This window comes from Molossus molossus, unplaced genomic scaffold, assembly GCF_014108415.1.
Source record: "Molossus molossus isolate mMolMol1 unplaced genomic scaffold, mMolMol1.p scaffold_m16_p_4, whole genome shotgun sequence".
In the NCBI taxonomy this organism is placed as follows: domain Eukaryota; kingdom Metazoa; phylum Chordata; class Mammalia; order Chiroptera; family Molossidae; genus Molossus; species Molossus molossus.
In genome coordinates, this window is record NW_023425377.1 from 218,306 (window position 1) to 238,088 (window position 19,783).

At 64.5% G+C, this 19,783-nt stretch overlaps 1 protein-coding gene across 2 annotated transcripts; it reads right to left on the minus strand.

Moving 5' to 3' along the window:
- Positions 1–1,424: 1,424 nt before the first annotated feature.
- PDGFA (platelet derived growth factor subunit A) lies at positions 1,425–19,160 on the minus strand. Of its 2 annotated transcripts, XM_036240761.1 has the most exons (7): positions 18,708–19,160; positions 17,200–17,296; positions 12,576–12,680; positions 10,060–10,247; positions 4,115–4,241; positions 3,526–3,593; positions 1,425–2,033 (listed from the first exon to the last, which is right to left on the minus strand). In XM_036240761.1, exons 1-6 carry the CDS (start codon positions 18,768–18,770, stop codon positions 3,538–3,540), a joined length of 636 nt encoding a protein of 211 aa, XP_036096654.1. In that variant the 5' UTR covers positions 18,771–19,160; the 3' UTR covers positions 1,425–2,033; positions 3,526–3,537. The 2 variants fall into 2 exon arrangements, with proteins under 2 accessions (XP_036096654.1, XP_036096655.1); XM_036240762.1 differs by lacking the exon at positions 3,526–3,593 and having other exon boundaries at positions 18,708–18,931.
- Between the last annotated feature and the right edge of the window lie 623 nt (positions 19,161–19,783).

Consider the following 19,783-nt stretch of genomic DNA (forward strand, 5'->3'; position numbering starts at 1 on the left):
CGGGCCCCGACAGAGGCCTCTGGCTCAAAGACTACAAAGAGCCAGCCCAGCCACACCCAGATGCAGCCCAAGGTGACTGTGCCGGTGAGGTGCCGGTGAGGGGCGGAAAATACCAGGAATGCAGGGCAAAGCCTGCAGGCTGCATGGACGTAGCTCAACCCACCAGGCAGCCCAAGTCCCCACTGCCACCGACTTCAACCCTGGACCCTCCTGGTGGCACCTCCCCCTCCCCGAGCACAGGCTCCGTAGGCCGTTCGTCAGCCGGTGTCGCGTGAAGGAAAACTGAGCAGGATTCTCAGTGCATCACGGACACGAATACACAAACGACGTTTACACATCTCACATCACGCACTCACGGGCTCAGGGTCCAAACAGTGCTGCCCGAGGCACCGGCCGGGCCCAGGGTGAGAACCAGGGGCCACAGCCTCCTGCCCACCAGTCCCCCTCCCCACCGGCCCCTCGAGGTGTCGTTCTGAGAACCAAGTGTAGAAAATGTGTGCTGGAGGAATTTCTTTATAAAAAATCCCCCGCAAACACATGATGGACACCAGAAACAGCCCCACAGGCAAAAGGATCTTGCTGGCCACACGCTGGGCAGCCTCGAGGTTGGGACGGCAGCTGGCTGGCTCGGGGAGTGAGGTTACCTCCTCCATCCCCGTGGCTGCTCTGGCGGGTGCAGGGCCTCCATCTCCGAGGGCTACAGGCACCAGCGAGGCTCCGGTCCCAAGGGCAGGAGGCCCAGGGACGCCGCCGGCCCAGAAGGCTCTCCTCCCCCCATGGACCACCCGGGTGCCCCAGCAGCTGCACCTCGGGCCGGGACCAGAGGCAGGACCAAGACTCAAGTTACGCAACTAGAAGACGGTGACCACGAAATGCATTTCACGTGTATGGGTTTTGTTGGTGCTTTTTTCATCTTTTGGTTCAAAAAACAAAAACAAAAACATAGCAGGCTCTCAGGTATGCAAAATGGTCATATTAGATAAAAATACAAACTTCACCTTTACAAAACAAAAACAAAAAACAACACACGCACATTTCTCTTGAGTACACGGAAAAGCGTAACATCTTACCAAAAATAAAGAATTTAGGTTGTGTGCACACACAGGCAGTCGCCACCTCCCAGCCACCGGCGAGCGCACGGGGACAGGAGACCGGGCAGCATTTGATTGGTTCACGCATAGTTGTCTCAAAATGGCTTAAATTAAAAAGCAGAGCAAGACGGGGAGGGAGAAGCACGTCAAGTCAGAAACATCTAGGAAATGATGCACAGGTGGGTGTACCATGTTTATTTTAATACATCTTTCCGTTTGCTCGCACCCCGCCAGGAAACACCATCTCCCTGTCCTGACTGTCACAGCAGCCGGTGTTATTGGTGTCAATGTCATCCAAGAGATAATTTAAAAAAAAAAAAAGCTAGGCAAAGAGTAAAAAGGAAAGCTTAATAATCACTTTATGGTGTAAAAAAAAAAACAAACAAACAAACCCCACTTAAGGCTCTCAGGAAGGTTCCGTATAGACTTAAACACTACAGCAAGGAGATGTGGTTTCTAAAGTCCCGTGGCGGTTTCCGAGACACCCGCTCCTGCGCACCCCTGCAGAGCCGTGGCACCTGTCCGTCCTCCAGGAGAGCGGGCTCCGTCCGTGTCCTTGGCAAAAGCACCTGTGACCACCCTGGACAGAAATCCGTCCACCGAGGCATCCGTCGCTGCCGTCCCACAGGGCGCCCTCCATTCCCGCGGCTGTCTGGGCATTGTTGAGTCAGTTCTGTCGGTCGGGTTCCGTGGCTGTTTGCTCTCTCTCGACAAGGAAGCTCTCACTGTCTCACCGAGTGCTACAATACTTGCTTTGATGTCACATTAAACAAACGCATACGTCTCTTTGTTCTCCAGAGTGTGCATGGAGACAGTTTTTCACGGAGGAGAACAAAGACCACACGCTGGCAATAAGCACCGTACATAGTAGGTTCAGGAATGTAACACGCCATGTACATCCATGTCCCGGGAAAGGGCTGCTAGCTTATCCTCACCTCACATCTGCAGGGAGAGGGAGAGACAGGCAATGAGATGGGACCATGACAACCACACCGAGCGAACTCTCAACCTGACCAAGGGCACACGCACGCACACGCATGTGCACACACGCGCGCACACACACAGCAGCCAGTCTTAGGATCCGAAGTTTTCGTGAAATTTTTCACACCACACAGGGTTTGTTACCCTTTCTGTAACATCCTGACCAGAGCTGGAACTAGGATCTCAGGATCTCACAAAAGAATAAGGCTTGAGAGTAATTCTCTTGTACACATAGGGGAAACTGAGCCCCAGAAAAGTTCTTCTCAACTTCCACTTTCTTCCAGCTGAGGGCTTGATGTGATTCCTGGAGCTCTGGCAGCCACATTGGGCCATGAGGCAACCCTGAGGATGGATACCACCAGCCAAAGGAGGGGCCTCTGACCAGGCAGACCTACACCGAGCTCTGAGCTGAGAGCAGCTCGTCCCGTGCTACGTCCTGTCCCCTGGTCATTCTAACACCAGCCACGTGCCCAAAGCCTGAGTGTTAGCAGGGCCGGGACAGCAGGGACACCTGCCTCTCACTCTGGTCTCTGCCATCGGCTGGCCCATGGAGGCCGGAGCCCAGTGGTCGGTAGATGCACAGACAGCACAAAACCGCCCACACCCGTGGGCCCTCCACCTGGGCCTTTCCCCCTCAGACTATCCTCAGTAATGTGCCTGACTCACACGCCTCAACATCTCCTGACCTGGGAGCTTCCTGCAGCCACACTGCCAACCACAGCCCCCTCGATGCCCTGTGTCCAGGGAGTCCTTCCGCCACCATGTGCTGTGGACGCCACGGAGGACCAGCTCTCCAGAGCCAGAGGCCAAACCAAGGCTCTGGAGGCCTGGCGCTGGCCGCTCCGGGCCGCTGTGGAGGCAGCAAGCCCCCTGCGAGCCTGCATTTCCCACACCCCCTTGCTGCTGAGCGACGGCCGTGCGGTCAAGTGAAGGTCTCGGGTGGCATTTCTCGAAGAAGGTTGTTTTACCCTTCTCCCCACCCTACTCTCTTTTAGCCTGGAGCGTGGGTGTGATTCCTGGAGCTCTAGCAGCCCCCGATGACGACATGGTCTGGTTTCCCTCTCTGTACATGAGACGGGAGTATCTACCCTCAAAGATCTGTCCAGCCTCTGACAACCCTTAACTGCAGCGCCCATAAGCCTGTGTTTTTACCTGTCTAGTGGGGAGGTCACGCTGCCCGAGCTGATTCCAGGGCTACCCAGCAAACCCCAATCACTCGGCTCATTAGATGCCCCCAATCAACGAAAGGACCAAAGCCAGAGCGGGGCCTCCGGGCCAGAAGGGCTGTGGGCCAGACTTCTGGGCGAAGGGAGGGAGGAGTCGGGACCAAGCGGGAGACCCACAGCCAGAGCAGAAGCAATCAGGGCCGATCAGGGCCTCGTCCGCGGTGATTCGCCCTGATCAGTCATCGCACCGCCCCCGCGGACACGGCCCATCCAGCGACAGCTCCTACCTGGTTGGCTTGTTAGGTGGGTTTTAACCTTTTTCTTTTCCGCTTTTTACCTGACTCCCTACGCCTTCCTGTTAACAGAAGGGCAGGCAGAGTGAGCGGCCCGAGGGCAGGCAGGCAGGGGGCACTGAAGTAAGGAACACCTGAGCCGCTGGTCTTTCTGGAAGAAAACTACCTCCATGCGTGCAGGTGTGGACTCTCCCTGGGCCCCAGCCTGGCCCCCTGACCATCCTGCTCCCGGACGGTCTGCCCGCTGGGGAAGGCCGAGACCCCTGGCCATGCTGCAGCCAGCGACCCGGCAGCCGACGTCCCACCTGGTGGCGACCTTCCGCACACACATCTCCCCTGCGCCCCCAACCAGCCCTGCTGACCAGGGCCAGAAACTTCAGACACCCCCACCCCTCCGCCCCGCAGCCTCTGCCTCCCTGCCAGAGCCAACAGCTCGCCCGCCTCCCGCCCGTCCCAGGGACAGAATCCACCCACGCAGGTGCCCAGGGTCAGCAAGCAGCTGACTGGCCTCGGGGCCGCCCCGATCCCCAGCCCGCCGCGCCCACGCCCGGGAGCCCAGCCAAGGGGAGCGCCTGCCGCTCACCTGCCTCCTCCTCCCGGGGGTCCGGGCTCGGGCTGCTGGGCACACACGTGCACTCCAAGTGCTCCTCCAGCCGCACCTGCACTTCTTTCAACTTTGGCTTCTTCCTGATGTACTCCACCTTGGCCACCTGCAGGACGACAGGCCGGGTGAGCCCCTCGCCCCCAGGCCAGGAGGCGCCTGACCTCCAGGCAGGGGTGCGGGTGGAAACAAGCCCCAGGCGGCATTTGTGGTCTGGTCCTGATTCCCCCGATAACCCGCGTGCCAGCAGCCTGAGGGTGCGCTTCAGGGGGAGCCTGGGAGGGATGATTCCATGTTTTGGGGGCATCTGGGGTACAAGGCAATGCCCTCCAGTGTGTCCTTGGTTATCACAGGGGGACCCCGGCCAGGGCAGGGGCGACCCTGCTGTGTGCTCCCCCCCAGCCATCACCCTCCCTCCTTCTCCTTCCTGCAGCCCCCCCCCCCCCAAGAGCCGGCACGGCCCCAGGCCACACAGCCTGCCCCAAGGACCCCCCACCAGACCGGCTGGGCCAGGCCGCCCCACAGCCTCAGTCCCATGCAGGAGGCCTTCTCTGGACGCCAGGCCACAGGCCTCTGTGGACTTGGAGGCGATGTGGGCAGAGACCTGGGACTGTCCCAGGGGTCGGTACCTCTTCAGTCCCATCCGTGGCCTTGCCGGCCAGCACTCTCCAGACAGAACCACGGGGCGGGCCCACTACCCGGAGGACTCGCAGGGGAAAATGGCCCCAAGTCCAGGCAAGAAGGGGAGCCTCCAGGTCTCATCCCCACGGACCCCAGGACACCGGCTAATCCGTCCTGGGCATGCAGCTCCGCCCTACACAGAGGCACACACACACATGCACACACCCAGTGCACACGCCTGATCACGAGACCTCAGCCTCACACGCGTACACACACCCAGCACACAGCCCGTCCTAGGACCTCGGCCTCACACACGTACACACACCCAGCACACAGCCCGTCCTAGGACCTCAGCCTCACACGCGTACACACACCCAGCACACAGCCCGTCCTAGGACCTCGGCCTCACACGCATACACACACACCCAGAGCACACAGCCCGTCCTAGGACCTCGGCCTCACGCACACCTGGCCCTCAGACTTGAAGCCCGACCAGTGAGCACCACCAGCCACCACTCCCTCCTCAACTGCCCGTGTGTGTGGACAGGAGGTGACAGGAGACTTTCCCATCCCAAAGGCCACAGCCGGGGCTGGGTCCCCAGCAGGCACCACCACAGCCGCCCGCTGGCCCCAGGCCCCACACAGAGCCAGGGGCACGGCACACATACAGGCCCACTGCCCACTGGGACCCAGGGCCCAGACCTCAGACACCCACTCATCCCCTTGTTGTTCATCTGGGGAAACTGAGGCGGAAGGGGAGCAACACCCACAGGCGTCACCCCAAGCACGTAGAGGGCCATGCGGAGCTGGCGGGGGCGGGGCAGCAGACTCTGGCCCAGGGCAGCTGGGAAAGGGGAGAGGAGGACCTTCGCTGACTCTGCGGAGGCCTGAAGTCCACAGAGCGGATGACCCTGGGAGTGAGGTCAGCCCGCACCGACCACCGGGACCCAGCCCACAGGCCAGCGGCCCGAAGGTTCGCCCAGGCCCGGCCGGGGCCCCTCAGCTACATTCGCAGTTAACCCTCCGCGCAGATTGTGGGCACCTGGCTGGCGACCCTGTGACATGGTGAACCCCGTGGCCGGGTACGAGCTGGGGGTGGGGGGTGGGGCCCCAGAGCCACCCTGGGTTTGGGCCAGGCCTGGGAGGTTTCCTGAGTGGAGAATGAAGAGAAGCTGACCCCCAAGACCTGGGACACGCCGCCCACCCACCTGCCCTTCGCCAGGGACTGAGCCTGAGAAATGTCCACGGGCCCCGTGGGCGGAGCCCTGCCTTCCGGCCTGCAAAGTGGGAGCAGGGTCCCAGGGTCCCAGGGAGAACAGACAAGGTCACTCTCGTAGAAGCACCTGGAACTTGGGACTGAGCTGCCTTCCCGAGCGACCCCGGTGTCCAGACTTCCACACAGGCTCCTCTCACCAAAGTCAGCCCCCCGGCTCCTGCCTGCACCCTGGCCACGCGCCAGCCTTCCTCGAACAGGAACAAGTCTGCCTAGGCAACACCTGGGGGCCGCAGCTCCCTGACCCCCTCCCCTGAGCCCAAGCAGGTGGGACCCAAAGGCCAGCCCACGCCCCGCCATGGCCGCTGGCTGAGTGCCCATGCACCCCCTCCACAGGCTCCTTCCATCCCCTTGGCCTCCGCTGGACACACAGGAGGCGGGGCAGGCGGGCAGGTGTCCTGCGCTGGTCCCAGGCCTCACCCAGTTTCCCCTGGGGGACAGATGCCGAGCCCCAGCTCAGCCGAGACCCCCAACTCCTGGGCACAGGGAGCAGGGAGCGCTCTACCTCAGGGCAGGGTGGACCCTCCGGAAACACCTCCCCACCCAGTCCCTCTGCAAAGCTCACACAACACTGGCCACCTCCGGCTGAGAACCGCTCTCTTCAGACGGTCTGTTTTTATCAAAGAAAAAAGACTGAGGGTGCACCTGGGTCCCCAGGGATTCCAGGATGCCCCGCACCTGTCTGGGCAGGAAATGGCTACATTTCCCCCAAGAACACGCCGTGAATATTAAATTCTCTGAAGCACCCTCCGCTCCAGCCAGGTCCACAGAATGACACATTTCGTCCTAGGAACCCCATTCCTGTAACCTCGGCCCCCGGACCCACACTGGGGCCCAGGTGGGGTTCCCATGTCCCTTCCTTCCCCGTTTGTGTCTCGATGCCTGGACTGCACCTCACAAAACAGACATTTCAACTGCCCACCACTGGGGGTGTCTGCGCCCTGAACCACCGGCTGATGCACCGGAAATGAGGGGACGTCTCCCCTCTGCACAGGGGAGGCTGCACACAGAAGGCTCCAGCTCCCAGGCTGGGCTGCCAGGAGGCGGGAGGCCCTGAGGGACCCCAGGTCAGTCCCGACCGGCCCACCGCAGCAGTGACTGTGCCCCCCATGCACCTCTGTGCGGCTCACAGCCACCCCGCGAGCTCAGTGCGCCCACTTCCCAGCGAGGAGGCTGAGGCAGCAGACAAGGCGGCTTCTGCCGCGGGGAAGGGGCTGGACCTGCAAACAGCCGCCCCGAGCTCGTCCTTAACCAGGGGCCCCCCAAGTCGAGGAAACCTGTCCCCACCGGTGTGACAGCTCCGGAGCCGCTGCTCCAGACATGGCTTCTCTGTGTCCCCTCCCCGGCCCCACAGCTAACCCCAGGGCCATGCGGACCGACAGAGTGAGGGGACCCCTTCTCCCCTCCACCGGCGGGAGGCAGATGCGGGTGGGAGGACAGACCCCAGGCTCCTGAGCGGACTGAGAACTAGGCCGCCGCTTCCAGCACCCAAGGCCCAAGGCGTGGCCTCCCTGCCCACGGGCTCCCCACACCAGCACAGGCACCCCTGCCCACGGGGGCTCAGAGGCTCTCCCTGGAAATGACACTTCGCCCCCCAAGCCTCCCAATTCTCCCTCAGGCCCTACACTGGACCACACAGCCATGAGGCCCCAAAGGGCCCCTCTACCTCCACCACGGGTGTCGAGGCCCATCCCTGGCACCCCGTGAGGACCCCCAGACCTGCTTCCCAGAGTCTAGCAAAGCAGAGCTGGGTCCTGGAGACCTGGGGGGCTGCCCACGTGCATTTCCTGATGGACCTCGGCTCACGCCACAGGAGCCCTCAGACCAGGCGGGAGGCGGCCCTGCAGCTTCTTCCACGGGAGACGGAGCTCACAGCCGCTCCTTCCTGTGACCACATCTGCACGGGCCCCGGGGACACCAGTCACGGCCACCACCAAACTAACCCCAGGCGTGGCCTGCGGGACAGGGTCCGATGTCAGTTCCTCGGGGAAGCCAATCAGGGAGTGGACAGTAATGCTGACCTCAGCAAGCCCAGAGCAGGGACGTCAACCCCCCAGAACCCCGGCCTACCTGACAGCAGCTGTCCCTGGCTACCCTGGGGTCCTGTGGGGGTGCTGGGCCCCTGCCTCTAGATCCTTCCATCGAGCTGCCACAGGGGAGGGGGCACAGGCCCCAGAGGACAGGTGAGCCCTGCCCCAGGCCCTAGGCCTGTGATCTCATGAAGATGAAGGTGGGGGGCTGGCCATCGACCCCAGCACGTCCTGACACCCAGGGTCTGGGGTCCACTGGGCAGCCTTGAGCCGAGCTCATGCTCAACAGTCCACCTTCCTGGGCATCGACAGGGTGGCCACACCCAGCCTGACTGTCATCTCCGTTTATAAGGAGCCTCTGTGACTCCAAAGGCCAGAAACCAGGAAAGTGCCACCCGGCCAGGATCCCGCCTGCCGGCACCCACCAGGCCCAACTGGGGCTCGGATGCCAAGGGCCTGCTCTGTCTCAACCCCAAGTAGAGCGGGGACAGACTTCTGGCCAGGCCGGTTGGCCTCCACAATGGGCCCCCTGTTCCCACTGACCTTTTGTCCCCTTTCAGCCAGAACCCCAGTGTCTGGGGCCGGATGTTTTCCTGCCAACCCTCGGATGGGTGGGCAGGGCGGAGGGATAGCCCCGAGCCTGAGCGGAGCAGGGACCCGCCTGCCTGGTCTCCAAATGCGGGTGGAGCCCCTGTCCCCCTTTGGGCTGACCATGACCCCAGCTGGGCAGGTGGAGGCCGTGGGGCCTGCGCCCCGGGCACAGCTCTCCCCGCCCCGAGAGCAGCCAACACCCGGGGCCGGGAGCACAGCGTGTGGGCCTTGCAGACCGTGGGGCCACAGGCTGTGGAATGTGCTTGCTCAGCTCCCAGGTGGGGCAGAGACCTCGTCCCCGAGGTCAAGTCTGGTCCCGGTTACGGGTCTAAAGGGCCTTCTCATGTGACAAGTGGCCCGGCCGGCGACACGGCCCTTCACCGAGGAAGTGTTTCCCCTGCACCTCACGCGGAGGCCAGGGGCTGACGTCGAGGGTTTGGAATGACTAGTCGTCAAGGAATGAGTCCTACGGCAGCCCCAGGCTGACATCTTCAACCCCGGAAAATGGCCCACCTGCCAGCAAGGCCCAGGGGGAGGGTGCAGGCCCGCGGCCCAGGGAAGGACCCACGCCCCAGGGTCCTAACCCACCCAGAGCCTAGATGGGGAGCCCCTGACCCCTCCAGCCTCCGCCTCCCTTCCGAGAAGCCAGGAGACACCCAGGCCTCCCTCTAGTCCTGTCCTGCAAAGGGCCAGGCAGGGACTGAGGTCCAGACGCAGAAGCCTCCTGGCAAACAGGACGGCCCTGCCCCAGGCTCTCTAGGGAGTTTCACAGGCCAGACACCCAGGTGTCATGTTTTAGACCCATTTCACAGAGGAGACACGTGAGGCTGGTCAGGGGGGACCCAGGCCCCGACAGAAGCTTCCAGCCACTGGGCCACAGCCAGCCCCAACGTGGCCGCCCCGAGTGACTGAGGAAGCAGGGTTTTCCCAGGACTCGGGCAGGGAGCACAAGGAACCCCCACGTGACCTTCCCACACCCGGCCCAGCGGCCCTGGGTCCCTCAGCCAGCCCTGGCCCAGGGCGCAGAGGGCTCGGCCTCAGTGAGCACAGGTGGTGGTGAGGGCGGTCGTCCCCCGTCCCTCCTGAAAGGGGACAGGCTTGGCCTCGCCGCGCCCCGAGAAGGGCCCTCCCAGAGACACACTCCATGGACACCCGCATCTGAGTAGAAGGGGGTACCCTCCTGATGTACAGGCAGCGAGCCCAGGGCCACCCCGGCACCTTCTCCCCGACTCCCGTGTTCTGGGAGAGGTTCTGGGCTCAGTGCGGGCTGCGGGGACTCCCCGAGGCTGCCTTTGAGAAGAAAGGTGTCCTTCTGCACAGCTGCTCCCTGCGAGAGGCTGCGTGGGGTGCAGGGAGGGACCCCAGAGCAGGAGACGGCCCACCGCGCGCCCTCCCGCCGGGCGCGGGCTCACCTTGACGCTGCGGTGGTGCACGCGCGACGGCTGACACTTGACGCTGCTGGTGTTGCAGCAGCCGGTACAGCGCCTCACCTCCACGCACGGCGGCCAGATCAGAAAGTTGGCGGACGTGGGGTCCACCTGGCTCCGCGGTATCTCGTAGATGACCGTCCTCGTCTTGCAGACAGCGGGGACGGCCTCCTCTGTGGAGAAGGAGCCTGGGTGAGCGTGGAGGCCGAACCCCCAAACCCCAGAGCTGAAGCAGCTCCAAGGGCTGGGCCTGGGGCTGCTGGGAGTGTGGCTGCTGCTGCCTCCAATGTGACGTGTCACAGCCCAGGGTCCCCCACACCCCAGGGTGCTGCTGAGCCGTCCCAGCGGAGCAGGAGTGCGAGGGCCGGGGGGGGGCAGGAAAGGACTGGGGTCAAACAGGAGGGACCCCTATGTGCCAGGAGGTAGGGGGTGCACAGCCGGGCAGAGGGAAGGAGGCTGACAAGCCAGGGAGCCACTGGGCAGAGCACGACGCAGCCCAGGGTGCCCAGGGCCAGGCCCCCTCCCGCAGACCCCACAGGAGGTGGTCCGGTCTCCAGGGCTCATGCCCAGGCTGCTCTGCACCATCCCGTCTGGTTTGCTGTGGGGGGGTGTCACGGGGGCCTGGGGAGGGGTGTCAGGGGACCTGGGGGAGGGGTGTCAGGGGACCTGGGGGAGGGGTGTCACAGGGGCCTGGGGGAGGGGGTGTCACGGGGGCCTGGGGGAGGGGGTGTCACGGGCTCTGGGGGAGGGGTATCAGTTGAGGGCCTGGGGAGGGTGTCACAGGAGACTGGGGCGGGTGTCACAGGGAGCCTGGGGGGGTGTCACAGGGACCTGGGGGAGGGGTGTCAGGGGGGCCTGGGGGAGGGGGTGTCACAGGGGCCTGGGGGAGGGGTGTCAGGGGACCTGGGGGAGGGGTGTCAGGGGAGCCTGGGGGAGGGGTGTCAGGGGACCTGGGGGAGGGGTGTCAGGGGGGCCTGGGGAGGGGGTGTCACAGGGGCCTGGGGGAGGGGTGTCACAGGGGCCTGGGGGAGGGGACCTGCTCCTAAAAGGGAAGCCCACTGTGAGGACCCCACATTGGCCACAGGCCCTGTCTGTGCTCCTCAGCACGTCAGCCAGTCCAGCCCAAAGCCCTCAACTCCTACGGACATCAGGGTGGGACTGATGGACGAGAAGCCCACCCCAGACCCCAGCACACGGCCTCCCGGCCCAGCTGGGCTTGTGTAATGGCTGCCTGGCAACATCCAGCCAAGGAGACTGGCCACCTGGAGGCCCTGCTGCCCAGACACATGCTCAGGGCACCCAGACAGACCGCTCACTGAAGCTGTCACCCGAGCAACACTCAGGGCCCTGGGACCCCGAGCAGAGCTGCAAGGAGCCTCCCTGGGGATGAGGGCCCCGCCCCGCAGGCGCGCCCCGTCCTCGACACCCAGACTCACTCGCCCGCGGCCAGCAGGGAGCTGGGAGCTCCGTCTCAGGTAAGAGGAGCACGAGGTGCCGCTGGGGGTGTCAGACGCCCCTCCTCTGCCAGGGTGAGACCTCCCAGGAGGGACCCTGCACCCCCCAGAACAAGCCACTGAACTGGGAGGTCCGGAAGCAGGGGCCTGGCTGTCCCACGGAGGGGACGGTGAGAGGGGCCCGGGAACCGGACAGGAGGCCAGGGGATGGAGCCGGGGGAGGCCTTTGGTCCAGCCCTTTACTGTGCCCGAGGACACGCCTCCCCACTGGGGCAGGACGGGCCGGCCCAAGGGTTCTGCAGCCCTGGCTGAGCACTGGCCCTGGTGTGGGCTGGAGGAGTGACCCATGTGGCCGCAGCAGTATCACCTGGGGACAGCCCGATTAGCTCCACTAGGACCCTTCACCCACACACCGTGCTCAAAGGGACAAGCGACAAAGCCCATCTTCTGGGAGCAAACAAGCTCGGGGGAAGTCACCGGCCCGAGGTCGCAGTCAGGGCTCAGAGTACGGCCACCGAAAGCAGGCGCATCCTGAGGGCATGGGGCAAATGGGCCACAGCCCCCATGGCACCCCGAGGCAAGAGGGCACAGAGCCCGCAGAGGCCCCTCAGCTAGCAGACCTGGGCTCTGGGAGAGGGACAGGAACCAGCACCCCAAACCCATGCCAAGGCGGAGCCCAGGAGCCAAGCCTGGGGGTGGGGCACAGAGGGGCCTCGGGAGCGGCCAGCTGGGCCCCGCAGGCGGCTCCGGGGCCGCGGCTCCCACCAGGAGCACCCGGGCGGCACGTGACGAACTGGAGATGAAACATGACAACTTCCAGCAAGGCCTCCCGGAGAGCAGGCCCCAACAAGACCGGCACTTAAGGAATTTATGACGGCTCCCCCTCCAGGGCTCTCGCAGGGCTCTCGCAGGGCTCTCGCAGGGCCAGGCTGGGGCAGGGAGGCACCCCTGCAGGAGGGAGGAGCCCCTGAGCAGGCTGGGCCTTTGTTTTAAGGAGGAAGAGGCAGGCTCCCCCGAGGCCCCTCTCCGGGCCCGGCCCCAGCTCACCGATGCTTCTTTTCCTCCGAACAGGCACCGGCCGCTTCTCAGGTGTGTGCTTGGTGGCGGGGCCCCCATGAGCTCTCAGGCCGCTTTCCAGAGCATCTTCAGCCCCTAAAGGTACAAAGAACAGTGACCGGCTGGCCCCCAGGCCCATCCACACCACTTCCTGCAGCTCAGCCCCACCCGCGCTCCCCAAGATGAAGGGGTCTCCTGGGAGACCCTCCATGTCCACGCAGGGCGTGGCCAGATATGCGGGAGAGAAAGATGCCCGGCTGCCAAAAACATCCCACCCACCTCCGCAAAGCCTCCCCGGACACCCCCACCTCACTGCACCTCGCAGCAAAGCTGAGGACACAGGGGGAGGGCTGCAGGGTCCCCACTATGGCACCTCCTCCAAAGATGCCCCGGAGAGGGCTGAACCAGGCAGGGATGGCCAAGGCTGGCCCTCCCAGTCCACAGACCCAGCCACCTCGTGGACGGCACCCTGGACGGGGCTGAGGACTGACTGGCCAGGGTGCTGCTGGGCTGGGCTGTGTGCCTGTGTCTCCTTCTGCCTCTCACTGAACCCACAGGGTGGAGCGCCCTGACCTCGGCGGGTGTCAGCAAGGCCAGATGGCTGGCTGGCAGCCAAACCCCACTGTTCCTGAAGCTGGTCCACAGAGGGCGAGACCCCCAAGGCACACCAGAGGGAAGCAAGGCCTCCCACTTAGCAGGACCAAGGAGCAGCTGCGGGGCTGGGACAGGCGTCCTGGTGACGGACAGGCGTCCTGCAGGAGCAGGAGGCCTCTGCCGCCAAGCACCTTACTGAGGGCCACGATCCCAGAGCAAGCTGCCGGGGTGGGGGTGGCAGCTGCAAAGCATTGGGCCCCAGAGCTAAGATCAGAACTGGACCCTAGTCCCCCAGACTGGTGCAGCCCCCCAAACTCACACCCCCAGCCTCTCCTTCCCCAAGGCCCGCAGGTCTCAGAGGGAAAAGGTGGGTGAACGGAACACCGAATCCTGCCACCTGCCATCTGGCCAAGCCCAGCCCACTGACCCTGAGCGCACCTGGATTTAGTGTGTCACCTGGTTTTACCTCCTGTGCCCCCAGACCCAGCTTGGAGGTCTTCCCCCGCTTCTCCCCCTCCAACCCCAACCTTACCAATAAAGAGCCAGGGGCAAGGGGGTCCTGGGGAGACGCGTTCCAGCAGCTGCACAAAGACCCCCACCTGCCGCCACCTCAACCCCCCCTCCCGGCCCTCTCCGGGTGCCTGGCCCACCTGGGCCCAGGGACGGCCACACGGTCTGAAGGAAAACCACACACCACGCCCAAGGCACACACGGCAAAAGGCACACACTCTTTTGAAGTCTGAGCGGAACTCAACTTTTCACTGAAAATGACTCAATGTTCCACTGCCCCTATTTTTCTGAGACCCAAAATAAGATCAGAAAAGAACTACTCATGCTCTAAGAATTTCCCATCACCCAACTGTTACAAGAAGCACTCTTTCATGAAAAAGTGACATTTATGAGTCATGACTTGGTGGTGGTCATCTCGCTATCGCCAAACCAAAGAGCAGCTGGTCCGCAGAGTCTCGGCACTCAGAGAGTCCAGTGACATCGGCTCCCACTCCCCGATGCCCTACTGCGGCCGGCGCCGCCTGCTTCCGTCAGCGCCGAGTCGTCCGGTGTGCGGTGGGCACCGGTGTCCGCGCCCGAGGACACCGCGGCCCAGGAGAAGGCGTGACAAGCAAGGGCAAACACTGGCAGGACCTTGTGTCCAGGCTCAGCTCAAGCTCCCGCCCAGGCCTCCGCCTGCCTAATGAACAGAGAGGACAACGGACCTCCCAGTTCATGCACCGGCTGAAATCTGAACTGGTTTTGGGGACAAGAGACAGAGTAGAAACAGCTTCTGGTCAAACAAGCCCACCCTCCGCCCCCCATCAAGATGGGTGGTCAGCAAACCAGCCAGTCTTCGCACACGGGGAAGCGGCCTCGTGGTGCTGGTTGGCAGGGACTTACAGGAGAAGGCCGGTAAATCCCGCCCTGTGACTGCTCTGCCGACAGCTAACCCTTTTGTCTCCTCTGCAGAGAAAAGAAGCCCTCCAGCCATCAGCCCTGGTGGGACGTTAATGGGCCGTGGGCCGGGATGGGATATTTATGTATCGTTTACTCAATGACCCGCGGGCACAGAACAAAGCTCGGAGGCCACTGGACAAACAGGCCCCAAACTCCACACACGTGGAAAGTCAACTCCCCGTCCCTCCTGCACACTCAGAAAGGAATTCGCAGGCTCGGGGATTTTCTGAGCTGGGGTGGGAATCCGGTGCCTCAAGGCCTCCAGCCACACCTGGTCGGAGACGCCAGCTGCCTCTCACCTGCGAGATGGGACTGCAGCCCGCCCACTAGGAGGAGTCCACAGTCCCAAAAGCCAATTGCAAAGCCCCGTCCACGGGAGGAAGGAGCCCCTCTGTTTGAAACACTTCTGCTTCCTGGGCTTTAGCCTCCCACTCAGGTCCACCTGGAAGGGGTCCCCACCTGCACTTGCAGAGGCAGCAGACTGTCAGCGGACTCCTCTGCACCCCCGCCCCTTCCCCACTGACCCCAGACGGACCTACAATGAGACCTAGTGGGGAGCCCAGGCCCGGAGGGCAGCTTGATCCTCCACAGCTGCTTACAGCCTTCCCCAGCAGCCCGCTGGGGTTCCACTCTCCACTCTGGGTGGGAACAGGGGCTGGGGGAAGACCCCACACACACAAGCTCCAGGAGTAACAGGTGCAAGCCCTGTGCTCCCGAGAGACTGAGGTCTTCTCTGGTTTTCAAAGCAGAGGGAACAGGACGAATACTTTGGGTTGTGTGTCACCAAGGACACCGGAGGGGCAAGCTAGTGGCAAGGAACATCCTAGAGGTCCTCTCTGCTCACCCAAAACCTCCCAGGCACAGAAAGTCTTGACAGGTATCCGGACGGGGCGGCCACTCCTGTCCCTGGGGCGGGAGGGATGTGAACTCCTGGGGCTTTTTATGAGGCGAGGATCTGAAACCCGCTGAGACTGGCTGGAGAATCCTGGCGTTTTCGGTTCAGACACTCGCCCCCCCCCACCCCAGGCTCTGGGCCCAGAAGCCCCCAGGTCAGGAATGCCATCCGCAGAGCTCCAGGAGCAACGCTAAAAGCATTAATGGTGGGGGTTGGGGAAGGCGGGGCTGCAGGACCAGAATAAGAATGGTCGCTGCAGAAAGTCGATGGCCCATTTCCCGGTGGTGTCCCAGAGCCTTCCAGCTTGGGGGCCCTGCACTTCTCAGACCCCCCTCCGAGCAGAAGCTGTAGCCCTTTCTCTGGGAGGCCGTTCCCCCACCTTCCCAAGTGCACTGGGCCCAGCAGCCGGCTGGTGGGTGCCTTCCTGGCTCACCAGAAACAAACCCTTCTCCCCAGGGCTACACATCAAGGGGCAGATACCCCCCCATCCCCGCCCAAACCCTGATCTCCAAGTGAAATTCTACCCAGTTCCCGATAAGGATCAGCCAAAGGATTTCCTGGGTCAAGAAACTACAGAAACCGCCGGCCTCGCTGCAAGACGGTCTCGGCACGAAATACAAACAGCTCAGGCCTCTCCGCCACCATAATTAGGTACAAATTTCCAAATGGCCAGACCTTGTGATTTCCCTCCATTCCTCCACCCCCACCTCTTTGCCAGAGTAGTTTTCGGAGAGAAATCTTTTCACCGATCTGCCCACTTGCCCACCCACCCACCCGGCCGCTTTCCGTGGACAAGCTCATTGTGGGCCCCGGTTTCACTGGTCAATAGTCAGTTTCCTAATAGGAGTGTTTCCCCAGTTAACACTGACCCTGGAGTTCCCACGCTACAACCAGGAGGCCAGGATCCCTGTCCGCCTCCTGGACGGAGCTCTCTCTGGTCCACACCCCAGCAAAGCCACCACCACCCCCGGGCTCCCCTTAACCAGCCACCCGGGTCCCCGAGACCTTGGCCAAGGCCACTCTGACTGCAGCAGGCACTCCAGGGCGCCCACAGTCTACTTCACAAGTAAACTCGTCCAAAGTGGCTGGGCTCCAGGGCCTGCGGGCGAGCCCCGAAATAGTCCCCAAACAGCAGATGTGTCCAAGGCCCGCCTTTTTATTGGCTCGTGAAAAAAGAGAAGACATGGCCTCCAGCAACCAGAAAAGCCCAGCCCCGGGCAGAAGCAGCGCACGTTCTTGGGGATGCACAGGGACCCCGACCAGGGCCCGTCCACCCCTCCTTCACCCCCGCCCACCTTTATGGCTCTGGGCCCAGGGCCTGGACCAGCTCCCGGCCCCTCCTCCCGGCTGGAGGGCAGGCCCCAGGCAGGCACACCTGGCCGGGGCACCGGCGCCCTCTATGCGGCTGAACTTTCTGTGACACACGCGGCTTGTTCCTTAAATGCAAAAACAATCTCTGGGCGAGCGAGCAGCCCTGGCCGCCGCTGGGAGAGAAAGTGGTGATTGGAAGAGAAACTCCTGACTCATCCGCCTGGGCTTTTATGGCCCGGGATTGGATTCTGACCTTTCGGTGCGCTCCTGCGCGGCGCCCGGCCGAACGCGGGAGGCGGCTCGCGGCTACCTCGCTGCCCGCCCGCCCGCGCCCTCCCCGCGCGCGAGGGAAGGGGCGCGATTTACCTACGGAGTCTATCTCCAGGAGTCGCTGGAGGTCCCGGATGCTGTGGATCTGACTGTGCGCCAGCCTCTCAATTACCTCGCGGGGGATCTCGGCTTCCTGCAAGCAGAGCCACACGGTCAGCGCCCGCGGCCCGGCTCGCGCCCCCGCCCAAAGCGCGTGGTCCCCGCCGGAGATGGCTCCCGGCTCCGCCCCACGCGGGCACCTCACCCGCCAGGCCGCCGGGTCCCCGCCGGGGCCACGGAGCCGGAGGCCGGGGGTGGGGCTGGGTGAGACCCCCAAATTCTCCATCCCCATCCACGTCTGCCCTTTGCAAAAAAAAGCCCGCCCCACCTTTAAATGTTCAAACAAAAGCCCCCCCCTCCAGCCCCTCTGCCCGGGGTGTCCGTTACAGGCCGTCTGGGGGCCCGGGGGGCCCGGGGAGTTGCTGATTTAATAGTGAAATCAACGTGCAGAAAGATCAAGTTGAAATGCGTCACGGATGGGCGAGGAAAGTCACGGCAGCCCTAACACTTTAATCTAGCCAGGGGCTTAAATTTCACACCCCGGAATCCCAGGCGAACCTGCGGGGGAGAGGGTCTCTCCGTCTCACAAACACGCGCGCGCGCGCACACACTCACACCCACACTCGCCCCACCCCGCTCCGGCCCAGCAGCGGCCCTAGCGCCGACGAGGACGCCCCAAATCCAGCCAGCGGCTGGGGGAGGCTGCAGGGAATGTGAGGATTAAATATCTACCTCCTGCAGCTCCCGGGTCCCTGCCCAGACAACCCCACCACTCGGCCTCCCCCCGATCCGTCCCGATTTTTAAAAGGACTCGGGGGTCGCGGGGCGTAGGTTTCAAGCACGAAGTTCCCACGACGGGGGGCCGGAGAAAGTCATTCATCAAGGAGAGCTCCGGGGAATTCGGGAGTCGAGATGGGGGGCGAGGGGGGAGGGGGAGAGACGCGGGCAGTGGGAGGGCGCGGGCGCCTGCCCGGCCCCGGCTCGCCTCGCTCAGCCACCTGTAAGCAGGCCCAGGGCGGGCGGGACTGCGCCGGCCCAGCCGCCCAGCCAGGCTTGGGGACCGGGTGCCCGGAGCTGCGGCTCCGCGCTGCCCACCCTGGCTGCCAGGGTCCCTACCTGTTTGTCGGCCGCTCTCCCCCCTCCCCGGGCTCCACCAGCTCACACACACCCCCTTCCGCACTCCCCGCACCCCGTTTCTGCATTGCCCGCCGCGCCCGGTTCCCTCCCCGGAGAGGAGCCCGCGCCCCCCGAAGTTTCTCCCCGCTCCTCCACCCCGCCGCCACTCCGTCCCTCCCGGGCAGAGCGACGCAACACGCTGAAACTCACCAGACACACTTGGGCAAAAAATAGCACCCAGTCGGGAGAATTTAAAAACCGACCACCCGAACGAAAATCAAAACGCGCTCTGCAGAGCCCGAGCCCCGGACTCCCCGACCCGCTGGCGGCCGCAGGGGGCGTGCGCCGGGGCAGCCGGAGAGGGGACGGGACCTGGGGACGGCACCCACCTCGGCCAGGGCATGAGCGAGGTAGACGCAGCCGAGGAGCAGCAGGCAAGCCCAGGTCCTCATCGCGTCCCGAGGCGCTGGCGGCTCGGCGAGGAGGCGAGGCCGCGGGGCGGGCACTCCAGCCGGGCTCCTGTGGCGGCGAAATTCAGTACCATCCCTCAGGGAGCGCGGCCCAGAGGGTGGCGCGGAGAGCAGCGAGCCGGTGGAGCGCGCCCGGCGCGAGCAGCGAGTGCAGAAAGGCGAGCAGCGCCAGGGAGGAGGAGGAGCGGGGAGTGCGCGCCCGCCGCGCCCGTCGCGCCGGGATCCTCCTGGGCCGCCGGGTAGGGGGTGGGGACGGAAGGGGCGGAGGGCGGGGGCTGGGCCTCTTCCTTGGTGCGCTCCCGGTGCTGGCCGCCGCCGCGCTCGCTCCCGGGCGCGGGCTCTAGGAGCGACCTGGCCGGTAATTCTGCACGTTGGCGGGCGTCAGCCCCGAGAGGGAGCCTGGAGCGAGGCTGGAGCCGCCGCCGCTGCCGCACCACCACCACCCATCACCTGTCTGGACGCCTGGCCAGGCCCTGGCCTCAGGCTCGCGCTCTCTCTGGGGGCTGCGGGCGGCCCTGCGCGCCCACCGGCGGCCTGCGCTCGCCTCCGGTCTCTTCTCGCCACCGCCGCCGCCAGGCCGGGCACGGCGCGGCCCAGCACAGCGCGGCCCGGCGGCCTGCGTGCGCCCCTCCGCGGCGTGCCCTCGGCTCCGGCGCCGTGCTCCGCCCTCCGCCGGCCCGAGCCGGGCAGCAGCCGCCGGCTGCGCGGGGCTTCGCCGCGCGGGCCCGAGGGCGGGCGCAGGAGCGAGCCGGCGCTGCTGCTGCCAGCAGCCGAGGGACAGGCGCGGGCAGGCCCGGCTCGCCGGAGTTGTACGGGCTCCTTGGGGCGCGCGTGTGGAGCCGGCCGGCGACGGGGAGGGGGTTATAGCGCCGCCGCCGCCGCGCCCCTCCCCCGCCCCCTCCCTATCGCCTCCCCCGGATTCCGGGCCCGGGACCCGCACCTCGGAAGCGCGCGGGGGCCGCACGGGCCGGGCCGGGCCCGGCCGCCGCCGCCGC

Coding starts and splice junctions, on each gene's coding strand:
- PDGFA (XM_036240761.1), bottom strand. CDS start 18,770: ATGAGGACCTGGGCTTGCCTGCTGCTCCTCGGCTGCGTCTACCTCGCT. Junction 12,681..17,199: donor CCTGGAGATAGACTCCGTAG/GTAAATCGCGCC, acceptor TTGTACCTTTAG/GGGCTGAAGATGCTCTGGAA. Junction 10,248..12,575: donor TCGGAGGAAAAGAAGCATCG/GTGAGCTGGGGC, acceptor CCTTCTCCACAG/AGGAGGCCGTCCCCGCTGTC.